The sequence below is a fragment of the Falco punctatus genome (genome assembly GCF_963210335.1).
Source record: "Falco punctatus genome assembly, chromosome: 6".
Classification (NCBI taxonomy): domain Eukaryota; kingdom Metazoa; phylum Chordata; class Aves; order Falconiformes; family Falconidae; genus Falco; species Falco punctatus.
In genome coordinates this window covers 39973381-39994816 of record NC_137585.1, presented here as the reverse complement: position 1 = coordinate 39994816, position 21436 = coordinate 39973381, and the positions used below count along the sequence as shown (strand labels likewise).

Here is a 21436-nt window from a genome sequence, read left to right as displayed (position 1 = left end):
GCACAGTAATAAATTGGCTGAAATAGTCTTATTTTACTGATGTAGCCTTTAGGTATCATAAAATATAATACAAAAATACCTGCTCCTTGAGGTAGCAAAGACGATCCAGAAGTATCAAAACTTCTATGCAGGGAGCCAGAACAACCTTCAACTGAAAGAAAGATTAGCTACTATAATGATTTTGGGAAAGAGAGGCAATACACTTCCAAATGGCTACACTTCCACAGAACAGTTCCAGGAAGGTCAATCATTTTGTAGTTGTTCTCTTGTACAAATGTCACCTTGCCAATTTTCCCTGTGGGATGGACATCTTCAAAACAGATTATTTTAAAGATCAAAAATACATGGAATAAAGCTAGGAAACTATGTTATTTAGTTGGTTTCAAGACATTGTCCAACAAGAAAATGATATTATATGAAGCAGAACAATTTTAAAGAGGGAAATAATGAATTTCAATAAAAAGAATTTTTATGAAATAACTGCATGGAGACCAGTCTAGGTTTAAAAGGAGACTGACATTTCATTTTCCAGGGTAATAGTCCCTCTTGAAAAAGAATCTTCCATGTGTTCACTTTATTATTTTACTGACACCTAATATAGTTTTGGAATAGAATATGCTCCAAAGTTTGGAAGGGGGAGCTGCTTTGTTTTTGAGATTGCATACCACAGCATAGGACAGTCCACCTCCACATAAAACTTAACAGGGCTTTGTTCTACACTAGCACATATATACAAGGTAATAGTATTAATCCTATAGCTTTTACCATATTAAATGCTTCAAGCTCACTCATTCTGTGCTTGTATTTTTCATAGTAATCCATTATACAGCTGTCTGGGAGCTGCAAGGGATAAAAAAAAAAAAAAAAAAAAAAAAAAAAAAGATATGAGAGTTATTCTAGTTACTTTTTCAAGAGAACTTTAAAATGAAATACTTTTTTCCTAATTGAAAGTCACACTACAAAATGAAATCCGTGTTTTGTTTTTGAAATTAGCACTTTCCTAAGGTTTATAATAATTTTCCAATAGCACTTTCTCAGTTCTCATTTACAATAACTGTTCTTCAGACAGCATTTTGCACTGACATGAAATACTGAGATACATTCATTATTCAGAAAGCTCTAGACATTCTTAAATGAGTATTATGCAGTAAAGTGGAGATAACATTCTCATTTCCTTTCCCATATATCTTATCCCCTCCTCACCCCCATCCCCAAGAGGTTTATTTAAATAGCTGAGGAGTAGATGCTCGCGTAAGGCTAACATGCTTCAGTCAGGACTCCTGGATGGTATTTCATGTTACTACTATCAGATTCTAGAAATAATACTTTGTTTCTCTGTGCCTCAAGCTACCCAACTTTAAAATAAAACTTTTTCTAGTTACTTTGAATTGCTAAATATTCCCCTCTTCTTTTCCCAGTCACCTGATGTAAACACGGCCAGCACTGCCACTGTGACTGTAAATGTTGCAGTTTGGGGCTGAATTTGATACAAAGACAGCTCAAGAACTTGACTCAACCAAATACCCCTTCCCTTTTTAGCCCTTAGCAGGCAGTACACCAGAGCTGGTAGCTAAAGTTATGACCGTAAGTGCTCTTCACAAAGCATGTTCTCTATAGGGCAGCCAGACCACAACATTTTCCAGTTTTTGAAGGTCGTGATGTCTCTGTTCTGTAGAGTAGACCGTCCACAGTCCTGGACACTAAAGACAGTTGAGCTGGCCACTTATGGAATCTGTCAGAGCAGTGGGAAGTAGGTTTGCAAGGGTATTTCTATAAGGTGATGGAGGCTGCTGGGAAGAGCAGAGCTGAAAGAGCCTGATGTACTTCTCCCATATCGGGAGTCTGCAGTATGGCTACTCTGTTGTGGCTATGGCAACAGCTAGACCACAACTTAGCAGAAAAGTAATGGTACTGATAGACATGTAGATGTGGCACTCGGGGACATGGTTTAGTGATGGACCTGGCAGTGTCAGGTTTACAGTGGACTTGATGATCTTAAAAGTCTTTTCCAACCTTAATGATTCTACGCCAAAAGACTAGGAAAGCTGAAGTGTTTAATATGTTTTTGCACACTTTCATTAGAAGAGTCATCTAAGAGCATGTGGTTAATCTAGTTGCAAAGAAGTAAAATCGCAATCTAAAATAGGGAAATAAACCAGAGAATATTTCCAGAAATTTTAAGTTTTCAAAATCATGTATGCATTATGAACTTCATCCTCAGACAGCCAAGAAGGGAATGAAGTGACCTCAGAACTGTTACTCATTGTCACTGAGAAGTTCTCAAAGATGGCATGTCAGATGGCTAGTAGATGTGTGTCTTTAATTATAGAGCAGTCCGTTCGATTTCAAGGCACTGAAAAAAATGGACCAAATAAAGAATTTAAAAACACTGAAAGATAAGCAGATGTGTAATAGACAAAATGAATTAGTCAAGAACAAATCACAAGTCAGCCTACTTTGCTTGTAAGGAGGGCGAACGGATTCACAACAGCGAAAAACAACTGGTCGTTATATATTTTGATTTCAGCAAGTTTTCTGATTTCATAATTTCACAAGAAAATTTATGAAACAATGCTTAGATTTAAGCAAATGAAAACTGTTTGAATGACCATAACCATAGAGTAGTTATTAATGAGTCTCTGAATAACTGCAAAGACCTGCAGACTGAAGGTCCATTACAAAATGCAATGTTTTCCTTAAGAACCCAGACAACAGAACAGAAACTGCATTAACTAAGTCTGTAAATGTGCAACAGGAAGGCATTGCTTGAACCTAAAATAATTTTCAGCAATTGGAGCATTGGTTAGAAAAGAAGTTTGAAATGCTGTACGGAAAAGCAGAAAGGCCTAAATTCAGGCAGCAATAATCAGCTGTTCAGGATGAGGAATATAAAATGACAGTCTGGGAGATATAGCAGATCACAAGCTGAGCAAGAATCACAGTTATGCTACTGCAAAAAAAAAGCAATCACCATTCTGCGACATGTATGGGAGAGCAGCCTGCAAAGTGCAGGAAGTAATCCTTCAACTCTGCTTGGCAGCAGCAAAGCTGTAGCTGGAATACTGCATCCATTTCTGGGCATCAGATCTCAAAGATAGACATGAACAGTCTGAAAAAGCCCTCGGTGAGAAAAGAGATCAGAGATCTAGAAAACATGACCTATGAAGAAAGACCAAGAGAACTGGAACTGATCAGGCTAAATTAGAGAAAATTGAGAGTGGGCATAATAACAGTTTTTACAAGGCTATCACCAAGAAACAGGGAACAGTTTGTTCACTCTGTCTACAGCGGATAGGATAAGAACTAATGGGCTTGCATTACAGCAAAAAATTTCAGCCAAAAACTTGAAGAAACTTTCTCTCTTTGAGGCTGATTAAGGACCAGGGAGGTTGTCATTCTGCATCACAGGAATCTTGGAGAAGATTTGACAAGTATTTTTCAGGAATGATGCAAAATTCTAACTCTCCCTTAAAACAAGGAGATGGGTTAGAAAAACTGCAGTCTTTCAGTCATATTTTTTTAATTCAGAAAGCACTTTTTCCCAACTACAGAGGCAAGGTTAAGTAGCAGATCTGGCAGTACTAATGTGGACTAACAGGAATTTTTTGGTCTTGTGCAATTTTGTTTTCAGTAAAACTGTGCAAATATCTGAGGGTTTTTTTCTTCTCTCTCCCCGCTAAAGAGTCAAACCGACTAAAAAATATCAGTCAGGAGATAAAAACCCCACCAGTTTAGTTAACCTCTGCCCTATAAGGTTTTAATTCAACTGAGACTTAAAAGGGCTTTAGTGTAATGGGGTTTTGAAATTACAGGCTATTTGGAATTAAAACACAAAGATCTGTGTTTGTAAAAATGTGATCATTAAATCTTTCTGCTTTTGCTTCCTTTATGTTTTCGATTGTTCAACAAGCAATCAATTAACAAGCTGTGAAGTGTTTGGCAAATAAAAAGCTGGGTCACACATGTCTCTTGGATGTTGCCATACCTGAGTACTGAGCCCAAATGCTTTTCCACTCCCTTCTCGCTAACTGCACATTCCAACTGAATGCATCCTGCTGCCATGGATAGATTAGGTACTATTTAAAACTGTGCCTCAGTTAAAAGTTTGGTGAGTTAACTGATTCAGTGCAACAGCCCAGCTGGAAAAGAAAGCAAGCATCCAACAAAAAGCATTGATAGAAGAGGCCATGAAAAGGTTAACTGGTAGCTAGCTATGTGTCCAATTTACTAGAAGAAGACTAAAACCCAGATACCACTGGCTTTGTCTGAAACTGCAACAGCTTGCCATCTGGCCTCAGTTCTTAAAAAGTACCGAACACAATCTTCAGCTGTCCTTCCAAAGTGAAGCAGGAGTAAATCATTGTTTGCATCTTCAGGAACAGAATTGTACTTACACATGCAAAGCAAGCCCCATTTAGCCACTGGAGTTGTCCACACAACTGTTCTCTACACAGGGTTGCCACAGATTTGTGTATCCCCCAAAATTTCTTTAAATGTATGCACTGAACTTTTTTCTTACGTTATGATGTTGATACCATGAACTTACGGCCTGAGTGAAAATGCATGAAAAAACCCAAATATGTGTATCATGCACTTGTCTTAATAATGATTCTACACTCAAAGATCTAGCTTATGGTACTGAAACTCAAGTAACCTTGAATACATACAGAAAGGTTTTGGCCAGAATTTCTTTGCTGATTTAGCTACAATGTCTCCTGGTCTTTGCACTGTGATGGTGGTGCAGGCTTTCTTTTAAACTAATTTCTTTGTGGACTGGTGTGGTCACTCAAATAGCTGAAACAACCAAGAGGAACTAGAGGGCAGCAAGGTCTCTACTGACATAGTTACAATTATACCATATGCTGGAGGTGATACTAAAACTATACCAAAGGCCAGGTTCATCTGTTGTGACCACATGAGATACCACACACCCAAGCACACCCAGGTTAGACTGTGATCCAACAAACATGCTGATTGAGCATGGACAGAAAAGAAAACATTCAGGCACAAGGTGTGTGACAATTAGTGATACCACACTTACCATTTCTCCAGAGAGTATTCTGTATTTTTTCAGAATTGTGTCTTTCCCTAGACTAAGAGTATTTTGATTGAATGAAAGTCTCTTTTACTGTCTAATGCTGCACACGCCCTACAAAGGAGAGACAGAGCCTAAGGATGCTGTTTCACAGTCTGTTTAAACAGATGTAATTCCTCTTTGCTGCCTCAAAGGGACTGCTTTCCCCGGCACTGACTGCACATTTCCATGTTTCCTCTCTCTTCTTGTACCAGCGTTATTATGAATGTTAGCAAGAGTACAAGAAAGCAGTAAGGCAGCCCTTTTAGCAGAGCAGTGTCTTAGACCAGTTCAAAACACTTGGGAGACCATAACATATGGCAACTTTTTACAATTTTTCCCATGACTAAGGTAGTTAATATTAATGCCATATAATTTAACACAGCGTAAAATATGTAAAACAGATAATGAAATTACTGAGAAAAATAAGTTTATTTAGAACTTGGTTTAAAATGCATTTCAAATGAAAGCAATCTATATTATTTATAATTGAAGTAAAAGTCCCATCTCTTTAAGATTCCTTGTCAGACTAAAATCTTATGCTATCATACCTGGAATAGCATTTTGTCTGTTTGAAAAACAATTATACTTGAAAACAGCATTATGTGCATATACTTTATAGGCTGTAATACTAGTGTTACCTGAGCCTTAATTCAGTATTCCCCTAACAAAGGAATCAGGAAATCTGTGAGCCGAAATTCCTTCTGTCCAAAAAAACAGTTGAGAAAGCCAACCTTTCAACAATTGTAAAATGCATTAAGTGTGTAAATTCACTTAGTGCCTTCATTTTCTGACTGTTTAGACTCCATTCATTACCATGTTAGAATTCATGGGAAAGTGGAAAATATAGTTTTGGCTTTGGCTCCATGTTTGCCCAATGGCTGTACACAATAAAAAGCATAAAAATTAGAAATAAATTTAGCAAAGACAAACTAGTTTGAGGTATTCCCTGTCATTTAAAGGTATCAACACTGAATTTGACGCAGATCAAGATCACAACAAATCTCAGGGTAAGAGTCCCTCTCCCAATTTCTGCAAAAATTCTCCTTTTTAGTTCCCAGTATAGTTGTATATATTCAGGCTAGTTCATGTCTTAATGTATTACACAATACCACAACTGACAGTTCCTCAGTATTAAGTATGTGGTTTTTTCAACACTTTTTGAAACAACAGTAAAATTAAGCCACACGGAAAGATTATTCCTTTTATTTCCCTTCATTCACAAACTGTGTTTTATGACATTCCACTAGTCATTGCTGAGGAGACACTCTATGGTAAGCTAAGAGAGGCACATGTCCATTTGCCCAACGTCCTCTTCTCTGTCATATTAAAATAAGTTGTAAAAAATTGTCCTGTATGAAACTGACCAAACTGATGGCTGCTTTTTTTCTCATTCAGCATATTGGTCATTGGCTCACATTATATCAGTATTCAAATTTTCAGGCAAGCATGGAAATAGGATGCACTACATGACCTACATAAGCTCAGAAAGGTCCAGTGCAGATCCTACAGGACACATGGCACAATCTTACTACATCACCAGTTACCAGATGTATCTTTTTCTCTTTCAGTATGACCTTGGGATGACTTTCTATAAGCATGGTAGTTTGGGAGGATTAAAGAGGTGAGGGTTGTAACATATTAAGTCAAAATGGGCATTTTATTAACTTCATAAGAGAACAGAGTGCAATGACGTTCTTAAAAGTCACTGACAAATGCCAAAGAAAGGGAGAAGGTGCTCTTGAGTGTTTTGTCATAGCGAAAGAGCCAGCCAGTCACATCCTTTTCACAGCAGCAACAGTGTTGTCTACTTTAATAATATTAAACTTCCAAGCAAGTAGCTTCTTTCAATGCAATTTAGCTGACAGAAATGGAGGGGGAAAAAAAAAAAAAAAAAAGAGAGAGACTGTAACAAAACCCACCAAGTTCTCAGAAAACATTGTGATGGCACTTAATATTCTTCCATGAAAACTATTTGAAAACAAAACTGGTTTAGCCCGCTGGTGTCTCAAATAGCACAACACACTAAAACTTAAATTATGAATGTGCCAGTAGTAATTCTCTAGTTAAGACTCAATTTTCAGAACAGATGAGAAATGAATAACATATTAAGCCATTTGAATTTAGGAAGTAAAAGAAATCCATTTGGTTAAAGAGTTCGTATCGGTGCTGAATATAAGCTTAGAAATTCTTCACTCAACTAATCCCTTGGGATAGGTTAAGAGAACGGCATACTGCTTTTGTCAAAATCTTGTAAGATCAGTAAATCAGAAATTCCTATGAAAAACTACTTTTGCCTGCAAAAATTTAAACGTATCACCTGTACTAGATGTGGAAGAAGTAAAGACCAGTCTATTACTTTAGAATGTTCTCACATGGCCATGAAAACCTCATTACACATTTTCTAGGAAGGATGGAACTGCTCAAACCCTCATTTTTTAAAAACATGCTGCTTTCTAAATACTGTAATGCGGCTTATCCTGACAAGCTCCATAAGGACAGAGGCTTTTTATCTTGTCCCAGGCTCACCTGCTCATTTAACCACAATATTTCCTGTCAATGATGTGTATAGAGCACAGTGTCCCCTCATTATATGGTTTAAAATTACGAAAAAACATGTGAAACGTTCCATTCAACACATTTTGACATAGTTTTGTTCAATGAATCAGAAGAACATTAGAACATCTGAAGCGCAGCTGGTGTAGGACCAACCTAGGAAATATATGTGATTAAATTGCAAATAGTATTGTACAAGAAGCACAGATGTGGAAACAGGAATGAATATCTCCAAGTCTACCCACCATTACATGAGTAGAACATGATTAGAGACTAAAACCAGGGCAGCTCATGACACAGGTTGGACTGAGACCCAACATGGCAGGGGGGGACAGGGCTTCCACTTGCACGTTCCTCAGAGGGACTACAAAGTTTGTAAAGGCTTGTCAGATGGCTCCTGGTTTGGTCTGGAAAAGGGGAAAACATGATCTTAGGGATGGATCCCAAGAAACTTGAGGTGTTTCCAAACGTTTCCCCAGCCACATAATGTGAAGTTGTCTGAAATGTACATTTACCACTGCATTGTCACAAAGCATTTATGGAATCAGGACATCTGAGTCCCTTAGCAGGAGTCTTTGAAAGCCCCATCTTTAACTTCTTAGCTTTGCAGTGCTTTAACTAAAGTGTTTTTATCCAATACTACAGGAATCTGTACAAAGTAAATTGGAACTATTTTTTGTATTAATTTCAAAAAGAGCAATATTATAATATAAATAAATGCAAGCAAGCACAGCATATTTTTGCTGCTGAATATATAAAATATAAGCACAATATATTAAATATAGATTTAGCTAACATGAATAACTATCTCATCTTAAAATAAGAGAAGACACCTTCTTAATCCGTGTTCACTGTGCCATCTGAGCAATTATAAAAAGGAAATACATATTAAAGCTGCGGTTCTAAAATAGTGATAAATCACTGAAACCTGTAACACAACTGTCCTAGTTTTGGCTGGGATAGAGTTAATTTCCTTCTCAGTAGCTGGAACAGTGCTGTGTTTTCAATTGAGTATGAGAAAAATGTTGGTAACACCTTGATGTTTTAGCTGTTGCTAAGTAGTGCCTACTCTAAATCAAGGCATTTGCAAGGTCCCCATGCTCTGCCAGTGAGCAGGGGCACATGGAACCGGGAGGGAGCAGAGCCAGGACAGCTGACCCAACCTAGCCAGAGGGATATTCCATACCATAGAACATCATGCTCAGCATACAAATGGGGGGACTTGACTGGGACATCAGGGACTGGCTGGGCATCTGTCAGCAGGTGGTGAGCAATTGTATTGTGCATCACTTGTTTTTTTTTTTTTTCCCTTGGATTTTATTCCTCTGTCTCCCTCTCCTCCTTATTACAATTATTGTTGGTTTTGGGGTGGAGGTTTCTTTGTTTTGTTTTGTTTTAATTTTATTTCAATTATTAAACTGCTTTATTCTCAACCCATGGGTTTTACGTTTCCCCAGTTCTCCTCCCCATCCCCCTGGAGTGGTGGTGAGGGAGGGGAGTGAGCAAGCAGCCATGTGGTACTTAGTTGCTGGCTGGGGTTAAACCACGACACCACTTCACCAGCTTCTCTGCCCTTCTCCGGACATGCTCCAGCACCTCAGGACCTTTCTTGCAGCGAGGGGCCCCAAAACAGAACACAATATTCGAGATGCGGCCTCACCAGTGCCAAGTACAAAGGGACAACCACTTCCCAAGTCCTGCTGGCCACACCGTTTCTGATACAAGCCAGGATGCTGTTGCCCTTCTTGGCCACCTGGGCACACCGCTGGCTCACGTTCACCCAGCTGTCAGCCAGCACCCCCAGGTCCTTTCCCCAAGGCAGCTTTCCAGCCACTTGCCCCAAGCCTGTAGTGTTGCATGGGGTTGCTGTGACCCAAGTGCAGGACCCAGTGCTTTGCCTTTGAATATCATGCAATTGGCATCAGACCACTGATGAAACATATATCAACTATTCACATTAACTATATAAAAAGTGTCCAAAGACAAAAAAAAAAATAAATTCTGACAAAAATCAACCAAGTAGTGAAAAAAAATTAAATTTATACACAAATTCTGATTTCAGTATTATCTACTAGTTTTACCACTCAAAATTAGTCTGGAGTTTGCAAAAACACAAAGTAAATGCACCAAAGGGAAGTAATTGAGGAATTCCAGTAAAACTGAACTAGTAGGCCCAATGTATATCAGATACCTTTGGATTTATTTAGTGATATTAAAAATGCAACCATAATTAATATAGGAAAAGGATTATTTATAAATGAATTATATGTAATATTTTCAGAGATTCTTATAATAATAAGGTAAAATTACAGAAAATTAATTATTAATTATAAGCAAACCTAAAAGCTTTGGTTATTGTAGAGAAGGAAAGCACTAATATGCTTATTTAAATATACTTTTAAATACATATCATCTGCATATCTGTATATTCTGCAAAACAAGCACAATATGACTTGTACCTAAGTTTAGCTACATAGCTACATCAAGGCCTTGAAATATTTTGAGTCTACCATTGACAGACAAAATATATCAAGACCAAAGTTGTTTAGATTACTTAAGATGATAAATGAACTTTGTACAGGACATGAGTTTCTCTTACTGTGTTATTAAGTTAAATGCTACTGTGATGGGTACTATGCCTCACAGAAGGCTCTGGTGCCCTTTACTGACCTGCCAGTTGAGACTTGACAGCTCTAAACCTTTTTGGGATGTACCTGAAGCATAGGATCAGAGAAAGACAAATGAGCAGCAGCTGTTTTTAAGAGGTCTGGTCAGAGTTAGAGCAAAGTGGGATGGTGGAAATCCAGCATTAGCCACCTGTCTGTTGCAGATCTCATCTCAGGTTAGATGGGGCACCCACCAAGTAAATCAATTTTTCCAGGGGAACAGCCCTAGAAATTTCAGGTTATGTGCAGATATTAAACTGTTTGTTGTTGAAATACATCAGCCAGGGGGAACCTGGAAGCTCAGTTAAACAAAACCAAGTAAATCTGCAACAACACACCTGTTGACAGGCATGTAAACTCCTCCTTGTGTGTGAAAGCTTAAGGTGACCCAGCCTCTGAAACTGCTGTTGTATCTTTCCAGCATGTGTCTGAATCCAAAGGGTTAACTGATTTGTGAAGCATTTTGACTAAGACAACGTAACTACCTTACATGCTATTAGCCCATAGCTGTAACTATAGTGTGACTATAGTAAGAGATGAAATCAAAGTGACTAATAGCTTTCCTTTGCAGATGTGTCAGGAGTGTTTCCAGCTCTGTATATCTTCCTGCAATCAGATATGGCATTAAATAGCATTTTCTCTTTATTCCCAGACCTGCACTTTACATGAATCCTGGCCAGCTTCTCTTTGTTAAACAGCTCCACCCACTGAGGCTCTCACCAGCAGAAACGGATCTTAGCTGGGTCATAGATCACAAAGTCTGCCAGACACACATCCAAGCCTTAGCCTTGTAAGCACTTTCTCCCTTTAATCACCTTAAAGCTAGGCCCTATGAAAGATCTTTTGCTAATCTACCCCAGTAAGTACAGGACACCAGGCAATTTTAAAAAGTTCTGGGTTTTTTTCTTCAAAGATTCTAGAAATACATAAAAACTTATACAAGGATTTTTTGCTGTTACAATGCCATTTGTAGCACTTGTCTGAAGCAGCACTCAAAAGTATTAAAAAAGCAATAAAGTAATAAATAAAAGTAATAAAGAGGCTTTGTTTTAAATCCATCTGCAAGGTGGCTACAAACAGAGCAGAAACGTGCTGCTGAAGAGGAAGGAGCAATTGCTTTTGCTGTTTGAAAGAAGCAAGGCTAACAAGTGTAAGAGCAGCCAGCTACCCTAAGAGAAAGAACAGGGATGAATGCTTCATTCTCTGAAGTGGGAGTCATACAATCATGTCAAATTAGGTAAAACAGTGAATAAAAGGGAAAAGAAATCTGATAGAAACAATTTTTCCTATCTATGTGACAGTGAACGCTCTGGCCATACAACATGGAGTGTATAGGAACAGAGTGAGCTATGACAAAGAAAACAATCAGGAATTAAATACTGCTTCAGTGTTTATCCAGGCCAATTATTGAAGCCCTCTGCAGGGATCCATGGCCCACAAAGCAGTTCCATCTGTTCTTAAGCTAGAAGCAATATAACCATACCTGTGAAATATCAAGCTCACACTAAAAGATCTCTCTGCCCTCACAAAATGAGACTATTTTGTCAGACATTCAGTAGTCATGCAGTAAATCTCAGCTTTACTACCGAGGTGGAGAGATGTGTGAAAGGAATGGTCCTGTACCAAAAGGCAGAAAAAAAAATAGTTCATTTGCATCTGTTTAATTTGGACTTGACAGGCTCTTCCCCACTGAAAAGAAACACAAGAGAGGAAACCATTTTGGCTAAGGTAATAGGAAACTTCAGTCCCTGAACAGTAACTTGTCACAATGAATGGCTCTAGGTGATTGATAAATGCTACTTTTTTTGGTAGAAAAACTATTTTACTATTTTGTCTCACTCTCACTTCTGGTTGACAATCTTTTCATAAAGGGTCTAGCTCTTACTTCAAATAAGCAAAGATGTTCACATTATTTCACAAATGAAAGAGGCAGAGGGGCTTGTTCACATGAATAATTGGCAGGATTGAAGAACTTACCTTCACTGAAAAACGACAGCAAAAATGAACTCATTGTTTGGATATATATACCTGATAAAGGTCTTCACCAGTTCTATATTTAGCAAAAGGCGTACACTTACAAAAATGAGTATCAAAGCAAGTTAGGTGTTTCATGCACTTGCACTCTTTATCCTGCCTCCACATTTGTCCACAGTGGAAAATAACTGGACTGCACCAGGGCTACCCCTTAACCAGGAGCAGAGTGTGTAAAGGAAGCAGCTGTGATGCTCATCATGAACCACAAGTTTGGAAGGATGTTTATGTCCCACAGTCCAGATTCAGCCACAGTGATCAACATCCATGACTTTACTATACCTGTCCAACTATCAAAAACAGGCGGTGACTCCTAAAAAATTGGTGCTGCTACCGCACTACTTCCCAGTACATCTATTATCATGCAGAGATTAAACTCTCTTCAGGTTTCTGATAAGCATAGTAAAAGACATGAGACTGGCAGTTTTCTGACTTCTTTTCTTTAGAAAATATTTTTGCACATGTAAAACAGAGGCTCGTATGCAAACAATTTTTTTCTCTCGCAGTTCCTGGTTGTATTACACAGCATTACTAAATTTTAGCTGGTTTTCTAACATCACTTAAATTTATGCATGAAGACAATGATTGCCTCCTTTTTTTTGTGAATGGCCGGTACATTTTGGATTATTCTGCAAGTATCATCCTTCATATATGCTTACTCTTGCCTTATATTCTTCCCAAGGCATCAGTTTTGGCCACTGCCAGAGACAGACTAGATATTTAGTCTACGCAGTACAGCTGCTCTTTTGTTCATTTTAAAAAACAGAGCTAGAAAATTCTGCATAAATTTCTCTTTGATTTTTGTTGTCTTTGACAGCAAGTGTTTAAGCTTCATCACATTTTAGCTATGTAAGTATTTTTTTTTCTGAAGAGAGGAATTTAACACATTCTCCAATATTGTGTAGTTATAGTGCTGACTCCACTGTGAAAACTGCAGTGTCAGAACCACTGTTGAGGGAGCAGTAACAACTTTCCCCTCAGTAGTGTCAAAATAGCACTGTTCTTGTGCTGCTGCAGATTTCAACATAGCTGGGAAATAAAAAATAATACTGTTTACATCAGCATAAAATTCAGTCTTCAGTATGCAGCCAGCTGTACATAAAAATGAGGAGAATTATAAGTGAAAATGAACATTTACTTGAATCAGGTCTTTAGCAACCACACAAACACGCACAGCCTGAAGTAGTGTTGACATAGACACCCTTTCAGTGCAACCCGCATTTGTTCAGACCCTTTCTAGCAAAAGGCAGCTAGTCTAAAATCAGACATACCGACACAAAGTTTCTGTGCTGACTGGTTTTAAAGAAAAGAATGTATAACTCTATACCAGCAGAGTTTAATCATTGATTTAGTAAACTGATTACTGCACAAACTATCCACTATTGCTTTTGGGTGATTATATGCATACTGAGGAAGACGCCATTTTACTTTCAGCTGGGGTAAACGCATAATGTTAGTGCCTATTTATACAGAAAAGCAAATAGGCAACTCGATTTATGAACAAAATTAAATATAATACTTTTAAAACACAGTGAACTTCAGGCATAAGTGTTTTTCTTATTCCAATGTCTTCATTCCAAAGTAATTTGCATTTTCTTGCTTATTGCTTTTGCACTTTTTCCCTAGTTTATGGTTTGATGTACCCAGCGAATTTTAAGTGATTTGACATTTTGACTACAGATTTTAAGCACTGCTTTACCAAAGACGAAAACAACATTTACCTGAAATATTTTACATACTTGCAACTCCTACTTTTTCTTTGATTTATACCAAATTTGCTAATAATTTGTCTAATACTCTTTAGGTTCTCCATCATACATACAACTTGCTTTCACAGCATGGTTGTGATCTTTACCTAGTCACATTCCATGCCTAACGCTGTATTGCCATCTGTTGACCAATTTAGCAGTTGTAGTACTAAGACAAGACACTCAAGAACATAAAAAAAAAGCTCCTAAAGATTTCTTAAGTTTAAATCTCGATTTTGTCATTTTGTCTTTACTTCTTTTTCTCTATCAAGGAAAATTATTTTAAAATCTTAATATTTATCCTCAACATTTATTAATTTAAAGAAAGAAAAGCATTAGGCCTTCAAAGATCTTCAAAAGGCTACTTAAGGAGACTGTTTGAAATAAATTGGAAATAGTTTGGGAATTAAATTGCAAGAGAAACATACTACTACAATCTCACATTTTTCAGTTTCAAAAGGTGTCCAAAGGGATCAAGAAAATATTGCTGCAGAAAAAATGAAAATAAAAAGAGGTCAAAGTGTTTACTATGTGATTCATTATTCATGTGTTTTTGGATCACTTTCAGTTTAAACTTAAGTACAGATGAAAAAGCAACATGTTTGTATAGGATAGTATTTCAGCTGGATTTAAAAGGGTGCAAGAGTTACTTTTATCAAAATGTACAATATCAGCACAGGCAATAAGTCCTTCATGCCTGCTTCACTGGGCATCTGAAAAGTGTATTTACCTCTAAATGACAGCATGTATAAAATAGAGTATGTATTACATTTTTATGCCTCAAAGGAGATCTGTAGGATTAACCTCAGAAATAGTGGAAAGCCTTGAAAAAATTGTGATCATGAGCACCATATATGAAAAAGGATTATATGAAGTCCTTAGAATAAAGTAATTTAAAACCAAAATTATTTAAAGAATTTATACGTGGAAGTCTATTTCCGAAAAACATGAAAAAAACAACTTTGACATAGCTTATTTTTTAATATACAAGAAAAGTATGCATGGTCTCTATTAATATAAATAAAAATGAGAATACTTTATATTTTATACAGCAATATACAAACTAAATGAACTCAGTGGCTTAAAAATTGCATTGTGGTGCTGACTTCAAGAACTTACATGGATATAAGGGTTTCACACAGTCTCTGTTTAGTGACTCACCTTTGAATCATCCAGTTCCAGCTTCTTCAGAGACTTTCTGACATAATCTATGAAGGAGGATGATTTGGAAAAAGTTTTTCCAACATGTCGATCACTGCAAATACAGCATTGACATGCAGGCTTTTATACATCGAACAACAGAAATTTACACATTCTTAATTTAATATTTTATTCAGGAGAAATAAATCAGCTAGATGGCTACTACTGCTAAGTTAGTGACAATTTTCCTTTTTTCCCCTTCTACTTAAACCAAAACAAGTAGGCTAATACTTGAGGAAATTTCTAGATACAGCAACTGTACGATTATGGTTATAGTATGATTATTATTTTACCTAAATATTTAAGACTTAGTTGAAGGCTGCTTTTAATTTCTTCCCTAGTATTTTTACTTCCCTATATGAATAACAGAATTCTTATTTCTGCTGACAGATATTTCCTTCTATAATACTTCTATAATTTTCTATAATACTGCAGTAATTTATTTACCACCAACCACTGGACTGAGCAAATGCCAAGTTGGAGTAAAATTTCACGTTTGCTTGTTACTTTATGTTCTTACCCTCACCATTTTTTTGTCACTAAATGATGCCAGAATTTTCTCCTGTTTACAGCTCAGTTGCTTGCTTTTGAAGCCAGCCAAAAATGTGGATAGTTCCAGAAAATATGTTAAAATAATGCACAAAAACTTAGAAAAAACATATAGGAAGACTGAATCTTAACAGACTACTTACATTTGTTCTCTTCTTTGTGTTTAAAATATCTTGGCGAAAAAGCACGCAAATTTCTTGTTAGTTTGACTTTGCTTTCTTGACTGTGTCCTAACGTAATTCCTCTTCCAGCCATGCAGCATGGGAGTTAAATTTTCAGCTACAGAATTTTCAGGTACTGAATTACTTGAGAAGAAATACACTCCCCCCTTATCAGTGGAATACTGAATAGAAATACCTTAGTTTAAAACTTTTTCCCCTCTCTATTTTTAGCAAACCCCCTTTCTCCTTATTTAAAGATCAGAATTAACAATTCCGAGTCAACAGAAAGACGCCACTCAGTGTGCAGTTCTAACGCTGTTTAACTGGCAAGGACCCCAGGGGGACACATCAAGAATAATTTCTAGGGTTGTATTTAATAATTTAATAAATAAAATTAATATGTAATTAAAATGTACTTTCCCATTTGGGCTGATGGAGTCTGAAAATCAGTTAACGATTACGCTATTCAGATAACAATTATGTTATTCTTTGGAAGATGGGCATCTGCCTCATAATCACAAGTCACCGGGATAAAGATACTGTCTGGGTCTGGCTGGGATGGAGCTACCTTCAGAGCCCATATAGTGCTGTGCTTTGGATTTGTGACTAAACAGTGCTGGTAGCACACCAGTTTCAGGTATTGCCCAACAGTGACTGCACAGCATCAAGACCTTCTCTTTCTTCCTCTGCCCCCAGGAAGTAAGCTGAGGGTGCAAAAGAAGTGTGGGAGGACACGGCCAGAACAGCTGACCCAAATGGACCACAGGGATATTCCACACCACACAACATCATGCTCTGCAATAAAACTGTGTGTGTTTGTGTGTGTGTGTGTCCTTCCATTGCTTTTATTGCAAAAGTATAACTTTAATCACTTCCTCCAAATTACACTTCCTTTAACAAATGAATCATATTATCACCTATCTCACACTTTTTTTTCCTTCACAGTTTAGTAGACATGATTTTATGTGTGGTATTTTATATAATTCTAAAATAAATAAGCATTTCTTTCAGGAGTTTGACCTTCCAAAGGGTCAGCTGTCTGACTCTACATTTAGCAAAAGATTTGGGGATATCTGCATTAGCACTTATTTTAGATTAGAAGAGTACTTCTGAAGTGAATTTTCTGGGTTTCCCCACCTCTCATGCTTTGGTTCACACCGTGGAATAGCATCAGAGCTCAAAAAATGGGTTATTTTCAAATTAAACTGGAATGTGTACTTCTGGATATGATCCAAGTGCTAACAGGCAGACATCCCACAGAATTAGACAAAATCTAATCCAACTGCAACTCCAGAAAAAGAGTATAGTGCACATGTCAGGTCCTCAGCACCAGCTCCCTAAATCCCATCCTACGAGGGCACAGTACTTGCCTGCGCAGGTATAGAGGCAGTAAGTTCTTTACAGCCGTGATGGCCATTGAGCTTTCAGCAGTTTTTCTCAGGACAAACAGAAATGTATTTTTGTCCTCTGCAGTATTAAAGCTGCCAGGACCTCTGCATAACAGGGTAGCCCGGGATTGTGTTGACTTTTTAGTAAATTTGCTGTCACTTCTCTGGTGAAGATAAGTTTTACCCAGGTATCCAGTACCAAAGAGGACCAGCTCTGGGTTAAAGGAAAGGCAATACCCTTGTGCTGTGAATTTAGGACGAAGAAATCTATCCTGCGTATTAATACCAATACGTACATAAGTCTGATGAGACTGACTCTTACACCCTTCTGCTTTCTAAGAAATGGTTTCTCCACAGAATAGAGGTGGAAGAGAATCAAATCTTTGGTTCATATACTATGAATTCAGAGCTTCCTACCTTTTGATGACACCATAAATTTCTTCTATAATAACCTGAAGAACAGCTCGATAAAACAATGATTCTGTAGGTAGCTGCAAAAAAATTTACAACAGCAAGGATTTAAAATTGGCATTGAAATTAAGATCAGAATAACAAAACCGGCATTGGCTTCCTTAACAACTTATTGGCTTGCATGCTTTACGACCAGTCATAACAGGTTTAAAAGGACAATTTATTAATGTTCTTGCATCCAGTTAAAATTACTTTTTTGGGTCAGACTCTAACATAACCATGAATGCAAGAAAAGAAAAGAAACCCAAACTCTAAAGTAATAGTTCAAAGGTTGGCAGAGGGAAAAAGAACAGAGGAAAAATGTAATGATCATGATCCAAATTCTACTACGCAAAATAAATATAACAATTTACCTAAGCTGTTTTAAAGACAAAAGAAGTAATTCCCTAACTGACTCACCATACACTGTAGTCTAAACCATGCAGAAAGCACTGTGCTCATAAAACCAGAACACACTGAAAACTTCGTACCTTTGTGTATGAAAAATATGTTTGTTTAAAAATAGTTAATGCTTGCCAATTAAAAATTCACAGCAAAATGCATTTCCAGTAAAAGACTACTAGGGTCAGTGGGTTTATATATGGAAAGAGGAGGTCTCAGCCTTGCCTTTTAAATATTTGCACAGTCGGTGTCCACCATACCCAAAAAGATAACTTGCACAACAGTAATTCAAAGTATTCACAGGGAAAAAATACACAGGGATTAAAAATGAGAATGATGATGTTTCTAACAGGTTCAAGCTTTTGTCATAACAATTTCTATTTTTACATTAGCTGATAAAACACTAGGATAGAGTGATCCAAACCAGGGATATCTGAAGGACATTTCTACTGAATTTATGTATTAGCTGAAAAACAGTGAAAGAAGTTAGGAAGGGTAGTTTAATGCCTTAAATTTTAAGCGGTGCCTTTTTTCCAGACTCTTAATTGCCAAAAGAAAACAGATTCACTATGTACAATCAAAGCGATAAAAATGTGATTTCATGATGACACATGCTATCTATCAGGATTTGATGTTGTGTATGCTAGTATTTTAGACTCCAGAAATGCACAAGTTCAATAAAAGGTCATGGATTAAGAGCATTCAAGGGGGAAAAACATATTTTATCTTAGAATGGCTAAAATAAACAATATTACTTACCATTTGGCCAACTGCAACTCGCTCCAAAGCCTTTAAGAGTGAAGGAATTAAATTGCTGATATGTTTATTCTTTATCAGAATATTTTACAAAACACATTGTATAAAAGTCAGAGGAGACGACATTTTAAAAGATTAATGGTGTGACATAACATGAGCTTGCACACTTTAAAGTGATAAAGGGACTTATAATCAGCTCGCTCCTGTTATTTTAGTTTATTTATAGGAGAAACATGACAACTGACTGTATAGAAATAGATGCATGCAAAATTTTCTTGTTCTTCTTAGTATTGCAAAAGAATTTCAGAGGTTTACTTTCTGTGAAAGTGCTAAAAAGAAATGCATTTTTCTTGAGTCTGTTCCTACCAAAATACAAATAATTCACTTTGCATATTCAACTATTTTAAAGTAAATATTAGTTCAACAAACAATATATTTAAATATTTAGTCCTTAGTACTCAGACAAATTGACCTACTGTATGTAAAGTTAAATAAAATAAAAACTTCAGAGTGACTGCCGTTTAAGATACTGCACATTATCTTTCACTAGATTCTTCATACCATAAATCCTGATGTAGGTGTGAGAGTACTTGATTTTTATGATCCACAGTGACAAAGAATGACAAATAATTAAAAGCATGGAATATTTTTCCACAGTTGAAAAGATACTTTTGAAAAGTGCCTACAAAAATTTCAACCACATATTAAAGATTGCAGTAGAAAGGAAGATAAAAATTCAGTAAATTATCTGACACTATCACAAATCAGACAGCAAACCAAAAATGCCACACCACTTACAAGTCATTGTCACCTTTAGTCCCCAAACTCCACTACAATAAGTAAGACTGCTTGTCTCTCAATCACCCACTTCTCTAGTTTTAGAACTGATCCTCTATTTCAGACTGTTCTTCAAACATGGTCCAGGTAGCCGCAGTTCCTCTGTTCATGGCTTTGGCCGACTATGAGGTTTGGCTTCTGCTGTATAAGCTATAGCTCTCATTCCAGCACATATCTGCTGCTGCTTAGAAGATGGATGTGTGTTCTAACATGTATTATAAGGGTCTGAAACTGAAAGTCTTGTCCAGAACCTTTGGCCCTTGGCACTTCAACCAATTTGAATGACAAGTAATAATGAGCATCAGCAATAATGCTGAGTGTCATTGTTCAGCAGACTCAGTTTCTCTTAGCCAGCCATTACCCCTAGGAAGATGGGCACCTAGCTGCATTGTGCTGTCTCCCTTATATCTCCTAGAATGCAGGGAAAATCCTAGTCATAAAAAATGCACAGAGAGAATTACAAACATAATAACAGTATAAGTGTTTGGTGACACAGAAGAACTCTGTGCCTTTTGTGACTGTTTAAACAACAACAAAAAAATTAATTGCCAAATTTCTGTGATTTCTGAGAAATCTAAAGTGGATATATATGGCACAATCAGTACTGTCTCTTAGGGGTCATTTGCTCACAAAAATTTATCTTCCAACCATTGTTGAAAAACAGCCCAAGATTTTTCTTTCTATAAGAAATGGAATGGGAAAGGAAATAGCTAATGTGTCAGCTGAGGAAGAATCGGTATTGCATGACACTGACAAGAAAAAGACAAAAAGCAAATCCCTTTTAGAAAGTACTTTTTATAATACATTTTGCAGCAATGTCTCTAAAATGAACAATTTTTTTCTTGTACCTTGCCAGGGTAATACATTTAAGCCTTACAAATACTAAACTGTCCTCCTATACTTTCTCCTGATAGCATTAAATTATCATGTTAGTTCAAGTTTACATAACCTTGATACATTAGCCTATACTGAGTCTTTCGTCTATACTGTTTTCCATAACACAGGTACAGAGCTAGCAGCAGAGGTTAGCCAGAACCTGATGTGATTCATCTTGGTATCAGAAATTAAAAATTAATAGAGGAAAGGGATAGTGGTCTTCTGACTGAAAAACTGGTTGAAATTTTCAGTATCTATGTGGGTTTTTTTTTGAATTGGACAACAGTTCGTTGTCCTGTCTTGATGTTAGGTCTTTAAAAGCACTTAATCTCTTGGTGCAATGTTAAAAAGATGTTTCTAGTCTCTTAAGCCATATAGATTTTACAGCTCTTCTAGTTTTTGGAATAGGCAGGTTTGTTTAGGTATTAAACAGTCAGAACATTCAATATTATGAATCATGAAGGCATTGGGGGAGTTACTGATTGCAATCCTTCTACAGTTACCTTGTTCCCCTCTAAGTCCTTGGCCGGGAACTATTACCCTGAGGTTTTTGTTTCAACAAAGGTTTGGCCTTTCTGTCCACTCTTAAAATACATTTCTGTCAATGCTCATTTTTTCATGCCTTCAGCAGGTATAAAATATATAAAGCTGGAAGGTCACTACTATTTTTTTCATATATAATTCATCATGCTTACAACATTAATGATGTTATTCTGTAAAGTCTTGGATTAAAGTCATGGCT

At 36.9% G+C, this 21436-nt stretch overlaps 2 protein-coding genes and 1 long non-coding RNA gene across 9 annotated transcripts in view; 1 reads left to right on the top strand and 2 right to left on the bottom strand.

Moving 5' to 3' along the window:
- Positions 1–15230, bottom strand: part of TMTC2 (transmembrane O-mannosyltransferase targeting cadherins 2) — a 375978-nt gene extending 360748 nt beyond the window's left edge. Inside the window, exon 1 of the mRNA XM_080393255.1 lies at positions 9465–15230. The gene's annotated coding sequence lies outside the window, so the exon portion shown is untranslated. The remainder of the gene's footprint in view (positions 1–9464) is intronic.
- The window catches only part of LOC308066250, a 600281-nt gene that overhangs the window by 362771 nt on the left and 216074 nt on the right, over positions 1–21436 (top strand). The window lies entirely within an intron of this gene.
- Positions 1–21436, bottom strand: part of METTL25 (methyltransferase like 25) — a gene marked incomplete at its 5' end in the record, with an annotated part of 64741 nt that overhangs the window by 1709 nt on the left and 41596 nt on the right. For 3 of the 7 annotated variants that reach the window (XM_080393269.1, XM_080393270.1, XM_080393275.1), the window contains 5 exons: positions 80–151; positions 766–840; positions 15237–15330; positions 17791–17864; positions 18985–19014. In XM_080393269.1, coding sequence (XP_080249395.1) covers positions 80–151; positions 766–840; positions 15237–15330; positions 17791–17864; positions 18985–19014 — 345 coding nt within the window. Of the gene's footprint in view, positions 1–79; positions 152–765; positions 841–2308; positions 2354–8001; positions 8038–15236; positions 15331–17790; positions 17865–18984; positions 19015–21436 lie in introns of those variants that run through there. The other 4 variants (XM_080393272.1, XM_080393271.1, XM_080393273.1 and 1 more) reach the window with 4 other exon arrangements.